At 48.3% G+C, this 9,675-nt stretch overlaps 1 protein-coding gene across 1 annotated transcript; it reads right to left on the reverse strand.

The window, feature by feature from the left end:
* Positions 1-47: 47 nt before the first annotated feature.
* On the reverse strand, positions 48-9,597 carry emilin2b (elastin microfibril interfacer 2b). The gene is given in 10 exon segments (XM_056434016.1): positions 48-658; positions 1,237-1,353; positions 1,438-1,479; positions 1,563-1,616; positions 1,726-1,935; positions 6,138-6,187; positions 6,189-7,761; positions 7,881-8,056; positions 9,114-9,239; positions 9,358-9,597. Coding segments are annotated over 10 exon segments (2,778 nt in total). The 5' UTR covers positions 9,477-9,597; the 3' UTR covers positions 48-347.
* Between the last annotated feature and the right edge of the window lie 78 nt (positions 9,598-9,675).

A 9,675-nucleotide genomic window follows, 5' to 3' on the forward strand; every position in this document is an offset into this window, starting at 1 on the left:
TATCTGCACTCGCAGCGTGACTGATGTCATAAGACTCGTCAACATCAGGCATTACCAGGGGGTGTTTTTAATTATTGGAGGAAGAAACTGACGACAGCGGACGACAATTAATGTACAAGCAAGTATGCATTTGTAAAAATCTAGGTCACAAACAAAAATATACATAAAATAATTGCAATGTAAGCACACTATATATATTAGTACTAATGATAGAAATAATCTAATTTATAATTTGGAGACCGTTGTCTTTCCCTCCCGATGATGAGATGTCGCCATGCGTCCCCGGTAACGCGCCGCGTACGCCACTCGAGGGGCTCTTTCAAAAGTGCGTCGCTACCGGCTACCGGCTACCGATTGGACGGGCTGGCGTACAGAAGCACGGCGCTGAAAGACGACCGGATCTCAGAGGAGGCCGAGGCGGCCAGCTTCCCGCCGGTCATCACCAGTCCCGCCCGCTCTCCTCTCCTCAGAGGCAGGACCAGGCTCAGGGAGGCCGAGCTGCTGCAGTTGCACCGGTCATGTGACAGGAAGCCCCTGGACTCCAGCCTCTGGATGCTGCGGTTGGACACCGACAGGACCGCCTCCACCCTCTCGCCGCGCTGGGCCGCCAGCACGGCGGTCACCAGGTAGCGGCCGTCCGTCGGGGCCGTGAAGATACCTGAGGAACGCCACAGACGATGGATTGTAAATAAAACAACAAAAAACATCTTCACAACCGTTTAATTTATAGATCCTCATGAAATGTAATCCTACTGATCATTTTCCTGCTTCACGTCGTCACTCTCCCGAGTATTTTATGGATTGGTGTAAATATATTGACGCATTCACGTCCTCAAGATCATAGTGCAATAACTACACACATTTCATTTACACTACACACACACACTTTGCTTTTTGCACACTGTCTATATTTAATATTTTTATATTTAATTTAATTTGTCATTAGTACTGTGTATTGTGTATGCATATATGTTATACATATACATACATATTTTATTTTATATTTTACTTTGTATACTCCTATATCTTTCATCCTTGTTTTTTATATTTTATTTTTTATTCTTGTGTGTTTAGTTTATTGGTGCTGCTACTGAGACGACAAATTTCCCCTTGGGGATTAATAAAGTATATATCTATCTATCTATCTATCTATGCACGTCTGAAATATACATTTCCTTGAGCGTGAAGAGTAAAGAAGTCTAAACCCAGTGACGCTCACGTCTCCCTTGAGGTCACCTGTGTGGGCGTCGTAGTGTCCTCCGTCGTTGACCAACATCTTGTCGAACCGAATGACGCCCACCTCTCCGTGGAGCGGCGGCAGAGTCAGGCCGGCCGAGAACGACACCCCCTCCCCTGGACACGGGGAACATGAGCTGGAGCTGGTCAACGCTGTCGTACGAGTGGAGGCGGGAACCCGCGTGGCGGTTGAATTCTCACCTGACGCCGCCGGTGACGATCGTCTGAGGGGCGTGTCCGCACCTGCTGACCCACAGGAAACACATGGTCATCCGCTGTGGAGCGGCTCAGGTGTGACGCAGCACAAAAGTTAAAGGAGCATTTACCTGAGGTGACCGGCGTGTCGGGTTTCAGGGAATCTGAGGATTTGACTGCGGAGGCTATGAAATGAAAAACGATACACACGTGAAATCACCCGTCATAACCGGGAGAGGAGAGTGCAGCGCGTGGGCGTGGCCGTGGGGCGTGGCCGTGGGCGTGGTCTCTCACCTGGAGCGCCAGCAAAACCCTGATCGGGCATCGTGCTGCCGTCTGTGCCTTTGGGCGGCTTGGACGTGGTCATCTTACCGGGGGGTCCCGCCTCTCCGGTCTCCATCACGGGTGGCCGTGGGAGGGGGACCTCCGGGGGAGCGGCCGGCCCCGAGAGGCTCTTACTTGAACCCTGCAGGAGTCCCGCGTCGTCCACGGCAACCTGAACACCTGAAAAAGACGGACATGGGGCGAGTGATGGCGGCTGCAGGTCAGAGAGAGACAGATGTAGGGCCAGATGTCTGGAGCGCATACATCAAGTCATTATGAGCGGGAGACAAATGGCCTTCATTTTCATTATAATAGTTGACCTTTGGGCCAATTACAGTTATCGTACAAGAATATCTACTAAAATTATATATTTGTTCCCCGTAATAAATCTTGTCCATGTCGTTGATGTTATGACACGTGTGCTTCTCAATATGACAAGTTAAAGCTCTTCTACTGAGGATGATGTCCACCTGAGAAAATATATATATATATTTATTATTAATATATACACACATATATATTTATATATATACACACACACATAAATATATATGTATGTATATATATATATAAATAATAACAATAAATAAAAAATGAAAATTTCTTTCCCAGGTGGACATCATCATTAAGGAACAATTATATAAAAGCCCTATTTTTAATTTTGGAGCAGGTAATCTTGTAATATGAAGTTTCACATTCATTTGTGCTCTTCTCATTGCATGACGGAAAAGGTTTGAACTAATGTCCCGATTAACTGTGTTTTAGTCTCTTGACACATTGTGACCAGAACTCACAATAAAACTCTTGTTTTCCCACTTTTCATTGTGCTGTTGTTCGTGGCTGAGCAGCGATTACCCGAGCCCGTTTTTTATGGACATAAACAGGGAAAATGACAGACCACTCCCACTTCTCCCACCACACGGCGACCAGCTCTCGACTCCACGCACCGCTGCATTCCTGAGAAGCGCAGCTGAGACGGACCCTGGCTTTCATCGACAGGACGGCCCTCCTGGCTAGGGGGGGGGGGGTCACCAGGGGACAGCGGGCCCAGAGGGCTCCAGACGGTAGAAGGCAGCACATAAAAGGCAAACCAGCAGCATACCGAGACACGGCCACATGTTCAATCCCCCTCGAGGAGGAGGATCAATTCTTAAGGAAGCCTGTTAAACACAACATGTGGGAAAAAAGGAGGCCGGTGGGCAACCATAAAACCTCCCGTGGGGCACGCTGCACACATACGCGCTGCTCGTAAAAGGGAGCGGGTCTCCACTTACCGGAGATAAAAGAGAGGAACACAGGATGTGTGTGTGTGTGTGTGTGTGTGTGTGTGTGTGTCCGTGAAGGCACCGTGGGAAACAGCCGGGTCGGCTGTCAACTCCAGATTTGCATCCTTCCAGCAAAGCATCATGGGAAACCCTCGGTTGGTAGACTGGACCCCAACAGCCCCGTGGGCCACTTTCTACATGTCAGACCACATGGTGGTGACTGCACATTCATTTGGTTCGGCTCTACGTCTCACCGCTCTTAATATGTTGGATTTCAGACTCATTAATCCAGCCTCAGGAGATTAAAGTGCGGTTGCTACCTTTGTTCTCCCGTCAGGATAACGGCTGTAAAAGGATCCGCCAGCAGACACTGGAGGCGTTGCTGTTCCTGAGGGAATCCCGTCAGGCCTCGTCTTGTTTGTGGTTCACGGGGTTATCAAGTGGGACTGCTGACCAGCGTGAGTCACCGTATCTCCGTGAGGTCATTGACCTCAACGATCTCAGTCACTGAGCATCGTCAGAAGCAGTGAAGCGCGCCCTCTTATCTCAGAGCCGCCTCGTAACGGAGCGCCGGGACGCTTTGAGGCCGCCGCGTCAAACACAACGAGACGCTTTAAGGCCACAGAGATAAAGGATGAGAAGACAACGACAACACGAGGAAGTGCACTTTGTTTAGCTCCGAACACACGGGTCCTACCCTGAGATCAACCACTCATACAATACATGGTAAGAACAATAGGGACACATAAGAGGAGTTTGTAACGTTATCATGGATTTAAAATAAATAAATTGCGGGGAAAAAATATTCTAAAAATAAATAAATACACAAATATATTAATAAATAATGTTTAGTGTTTATCGTCCTTTAGGAGTTTTAAAAAATTATTACTGTTCAGTTCAGGTCGACTCTAATGGACCGTCTACCTGCAGAATATATGGACCAAAATATATTTATTAACACAAGTTATTATCTATAACTCATGATTTGATCTCAAAACCTGGCAAACGTTGCTCTTGTTGTTGGACTATTGCAGATTTATCGATTCAGCATCATTAAACGGTTGATCGATCATTATTGATAACTAACTTTTCAACCTTTTATAAACAGTTCCCGCTTAGAAAATGGTCTCACGAATTGACTTTTCATGCAGATTCTTCAAATGAATAACCAAGAGTTCAGTTGTTCTCAACCTAAGCAGGAATGGGGCAAAACCACATGGCTTGTCTATTTCTGTCATGTAGTGTCAACAAGCCAACAAAATCATTTCAAGAAAGGCATGTGGCCATCAGCCTCCCCCCTTTACTGACCCTCTCATTTAAAAAAAAAGGTCAATCATGACATCATGGTGAACATATTGACAAACGGCCCACGGGACCCTGGTGCAGCTTTTAAGACTTCACACTGTTTATTTCCACAGAATGGACTGGAGGAGTCGGGAGTGATATAAAGCCGTGAAGAAGAGTCCTGAATGTCGGTCCCGTCGCATCTCATCCAAACACCCCGACGCTCTGGGCTCTGATAGGAAGACGGCTCTGAGTGCTTCCTGTGATAAGCTGTGTGGAGGTCTCTCTGTAATGGACTCGTCCAAGCAGTATTTTCCACTCTCCTCAGATATACATGTGTGTGTGGGGGGGGGGGGGGGGGGCTGCCAGGGCGAGGACGAACAAGGAGCCAGAGCCTCAACATCTAAAAGGCTCCCGGTAACATCACCGAGTGGAAATCCTGAATAGCTGTGCAACACTTTCCGATGACATAATGATGAATTAAATGTCGTATTATGACAGCGACCACGGGGTGGGTCACCTTAAAAAAGAGAGAATTGGCCGAGCCGAGAAGATGAATCAGACGCAACGTCGACTTGGACCGGAACCAGAACAAGAACCAGGACCTCCCATGAGATTCGGCCACATAAAGCAGCCACCGAAGACCAGCTGGAGGCTCGTAAACATCGAGGGCGAGCTTCGAGTGCTCATTCACAAATGCGAGAGCGAGGGACGTCCAGCTCCGTCTCGTGGGCCCCATAAATAAGCCGACCCATCCGAAAAATATGCAACATATGCGGCGGTATGAAAATCGTTTTTTCTCAAATATGCTGACCCCAGCGAGTCTTATAATAAAATCCAGCATTCATGATAAACAAACAGCTCAACATTATATTAAATGCAGAGGACAAGATCACACCCAAAACAGCTGGACACACAGGGACACAATTTATGGACACATACATGCACAAAAGAATGTCAAGCAAGAATTATTCCTTAACGCCAAAAGGCATTTCTCAACACAAGGGGGGATTATTAGAGAAGGCATGTGTCTTCAATCAAGCCGGCATGTAACCGAGAACATGGTTATCGCTATTAGTTTAATCAAGCTTTTACTATTTAATCACATATGGATAATAGATTTGATATAGCAACATCAGCGATATAAACTTGGAGAATGTTTTTTAAAGCGAGATTATGTAAATACTGCCGAATGTCACATGTGACATCTACTGGATCATGAATAATACAGGAGCCCGTCAGCTGAGCAACGTGGGCGTCGTCAGGACGCTGTGAAGCTCAAAGTGGGCGGCGGCTCCAGCAGACGCCATCTTGGCACTGATGACAGAGCCGATCTCTGAAACTTGGCAAAAGAGGTGGATTGTTGGTGGAGCTGAGGTGGAGCCGGGTGGAGAGAGCTAGCAGCTAGCGACCCGAGACCCATTTAAACATGGAGGTTTCTTCCCTTTTTCCCCCGTGAAAGGTTTTTTTTCTTCTTTTTCTTCCTGATCCGATGTGAGGTCAAAGGTCAGTGATGTCGTATGTGTACAGATTGTAAAGCCCTCTGAGGCAAATTTGTAATTTGTGCGAATGGGTTATACAAAATACACTGAATTGAATTGAAAGGCCATGGGGCTCGAGTCGGCCTCTAGTGGCCATTTAAGGAACTGCAGTTTGGGGCGTTTCTGCATTTAGCTTCATTTCTCAGCGCCGCAGTTTCCTGAACCCACGAGTGAACCGACTAGAAGAAGAAACTACTCCTGTCAAATATAAGCGTCGCTTTAACGTCACTATAATATGACACAATCATTCACACCTCGAGGCGATCAAACGGGTCAGTTTAGTGCAGCTTACCGGTCTTCTGAAGGTCTCTCGCTACATTAGAGATGTGGTTCTGGAGGTTCACAAGTTCCCTTCAGTCCTCCAATATCACGGGCGTGAGCTCCAACCGTCGCGTTCAGCCGGTTGACACAAGTCCACAACCCAGTGACGTGTGTCTTCAGACCCTCTCTGATCCTCTGGAGGCTTCCAGAGATCGGGTCCAGCCGGCCGCATAAAATCTCCACAGTAACAACGCGGCGGTCCATGTGCGCTAGCCCCCTTCCGACATCTTCAGTTTGCTCCCTGCAGTGGTCGGCCGTGGCTTTCACCTCCCTGTCCAGCTCGTCCAGCCGGTTTCTCAGCTCCTGTTGCCGAGTCCTGTGGAGCTCCGGAAGGCCCTTGTCCTCACGCTCGGCCCCCGTTTTAACTTGACCCCGTGTGGAGTTGAGAATCAGAGACACCCGAGACTGCTGGTGGACGACATCCGATAGAGAGTCCTCCAACTTGCCCGCACGGCCTTTCAAGCGGCTCAACTCCCCATGTAGGTTCTCAATGCTGGAGCTGAAGTTGAGGTGTTGCCTCTCCATAGTTCCAAGGCCATTTATCTGGGCTTTCAGACGAGTCTCCATGGCGTCGATCGCGGTTCTGCAGCTCTGGAAGTCTTGTTGGCTGATGTTTTCCACAGCAGTCAGAAGACCACCCGGTGGGGAGTTGGTGCTTGTCTCTACCAACTGGGTGGCGAGTCTGTCTTCCATGGAGGCCAGCTGGTCCTCCAGAGTCTCTCTCAGGCCTCGGATGGCCTCTTCCTGTTCTCTCTTCAGCTTCTCCTCGACGGAGAGACACTGGGCCGCTGCAGTCTTCTCAGATGCGTTCAGACGGGTCTCAAGGTTCTTCACGAGACGGGCGTCTTGCTTTCCTGGACCAACCAGCATGGTCTTAAGGTCCTGGATCTCGTCGCGTAGGTCGGATTCTTTGGAGTCCATGAGCTCGGCCAGACTGAGGTAGTTGGTTTCTTGTCCCTCACACTGATCCTGAACCGACATGATTTTATATTCGCACGAGTTCTTCATGTCTGCCAGTTTGATGTCCATGCCCTCCATTAACTCCTCTCTCAGGGCGCCAATCTTCTCGTCCAGGTAGGCGCGCAGGTCTGCGCCACTGGGCGGGGGAGCGGGACTGGGAGCGGGCCGCTGTTTGTGGACAGCTTCCATTAACAGATGAATTTGTCCGTCTTGGCGGTCGACGCGACCCTTCAGGTCATCCAGGATACGGCCCTTGGACTCCAGCTCGTCTGCGACCTGGCTGACCTTGTTCCTGACCTCGTCCATCTGTGCGGACTCGCTCCCCAAAGACAAGTCCTGCACCGTAACGGTGTGCGTCTCCGCGCTTCTCGCGCTGGCAGGCGGCTTGTAGTTATTCATCAGCGTGATCAGCATTTTACTGGCATCCTCTTGGAAATCCAGTCTCAGGTTGGAGGACATGTCCGTCATTCTCGCCTGCATGTCCAGGACCATCTGGGAAAGCTGCTGCACCTCCAGGTGTTGGGCACTTTGAGATCCTCCATGACCCCACGCTGGATTGTGACCCCTCTGACCTCCAAACTGCCCTTCCCCTCCCCATGGATGCATCCTCTGGGTCGCTCTGCGCTGATCTGCAGCTGAAGTGAGAAATAACAGAAAGCGAGACATGAATTATTACTATTGGTCCAGCAGTTACGTCATTTAGTTTGACTCCATTTCTATGCAAGTTTTCCTTAGTTATAATCATGTCGTTCACCTTGTGGGACTGGAACATGCCCAAAGGGAGCGTGAGGCAAGCGCTCCACCTGGAGCAGTTTCATGTCTTTCACCTCCCAGCAGTCGTAGCCCTGGTACCCCGGGCAGCACCTCCACTGCAGCTCCGTCACGGTCTTGTACGCAATCTTATACGTGGGTCGAAAGTGAGTCCGATATCTGGAAGCAATTAACACACAAAGTCGTGAATACATTCAATGTAAGACTTTGTGCAATCAGCTGATTGACTACCAAGACAAGACACACACACACCGGGGTCATTTGCATTTTATTAATCAGCAAAGCCTTGGCAGGAAGCAGCAGAGGCTCCTCGGCACTTCCATGAGGACACTGCTGGCCCACTTGGTCCTGCTACTCCATGAACATATCACAAGTAGGTTCGTTGCACAATGTTTTCCTACGTTTTCTACTCATGAAGATTTAACACAGCTGGCTGAATATTCTTTTTTCGTTCCAAGTCGAGTTTTTAAGATTCTTCTAAGAATTAATCTCTTCCTGTGAGAGAAATACCAAAAGCAAAGAAGTATTTACTCAAGTACTGTGAACCATACGGAGGTACTTGTACTCTTCGTGATTCCAATTAATGCTACATTATATTTCTACTCCAGTACATTTTGGGGGTAAATACAAGGCTCACTCCATAACATTGTTCTGACAGCTTCAGTTACTTTGCAAGTTCAGATCATTAAATTAAAAAGGACATTTTAAATGAAGCTACCAGAAGTATAGCAGATGAAAATACCGCCATCTTCACCAAATGCAACGTGAGTAATAGTAGCCTATCCATTATTAAAATCCAGTAGTTCGTTTTGTATAATGAAAACTCAAACTGTTGGTATTTTAAGTATATTCTGCTGCTAATAATGTTGTACTTTTCCATAAAGGCACCTTATTTTTTTAAACAAAGTATTTTTACACTTTAGTATTACTACATTCACTTACTACACACAATATTTGAATACTTCTTCCACCACTGCTGTAATTATGAAATAATGACAAAATAGTGCGTTTGAAGTTTTTATTCCTAAACACTTTGGTCCTTAAATAAGATAAATAATCTAAAATACAGGAGTGTGTTGGAGGAGCCGCTCCGTCCTCCACATGTAGAGACCGAGAGCTGCTTTTTAACATCACGGTCTACTCTTTTAGAAGCCTCATATTTTTAAAAAGGAGAACAAAACAAAATACCCGAGTCCCCGGACTTCTGGGAACTTACATCACTTGCTGCGCGCAGTTTGGCATCTCCGGTGGACACGGCGCCACGTCCGGGTGCACGAAGCTCTCCAAGCCTCCCGCGACCACACAGCTCACGTTCTTGTGCACCACGTACGCGCACCAGTTCCTGCAGAGCAGTCACACCGGAGAGAAGATGACGTTTCCTCAGGTGACCCAACAGAGGAGGATAAACGAGGCGCGTAATGACGGAGTCGGCCACTCGCAATCACACACTCATTACTCACTTGTTTCTCTGGCGCGGTTCGGCGCCGGGATAAGAGTTTCCCTGAAACGCACCGTGGTGCAGAGGTGTTCCGCTGATGAGAGGAAGCGCTAATAAAACGCGAATAAGTCCGCACTTCATGGTGAAGTTATCCTATGTAACCCCCCGGTATGCTGTCGGCGTGGAGAGCAGGTCTGAGCTGTGCGCTGTTCCCGCTCCGTGGGGCGCAGACCGGCAGCAGGCGGCTCCCACGGTCTTTGGATGTGACGTTTTGGGACCCCCTCCAACACTGACAGACACATGCCTTTATTTCTGTTTCTTAGATCACACAAACACGCAC

This window comes from Pseudoliparis swirei, chromosome 16 (genome assembly GCF_029220125.1).
Source record: "Pseudoliparis swirei isolate HS2019 ecotype Mariana Trench chromosome 16, NWPU_hadal_v1, whole genome shotgun sequence".
Taxonomy (NCBI): domain Eukaryota; kingdom Metazoa; phylum Chordata; class Actinopteri; order Perciformes; family Liparidae; genus Pseudoliparis; species Pseudoliparis swirei.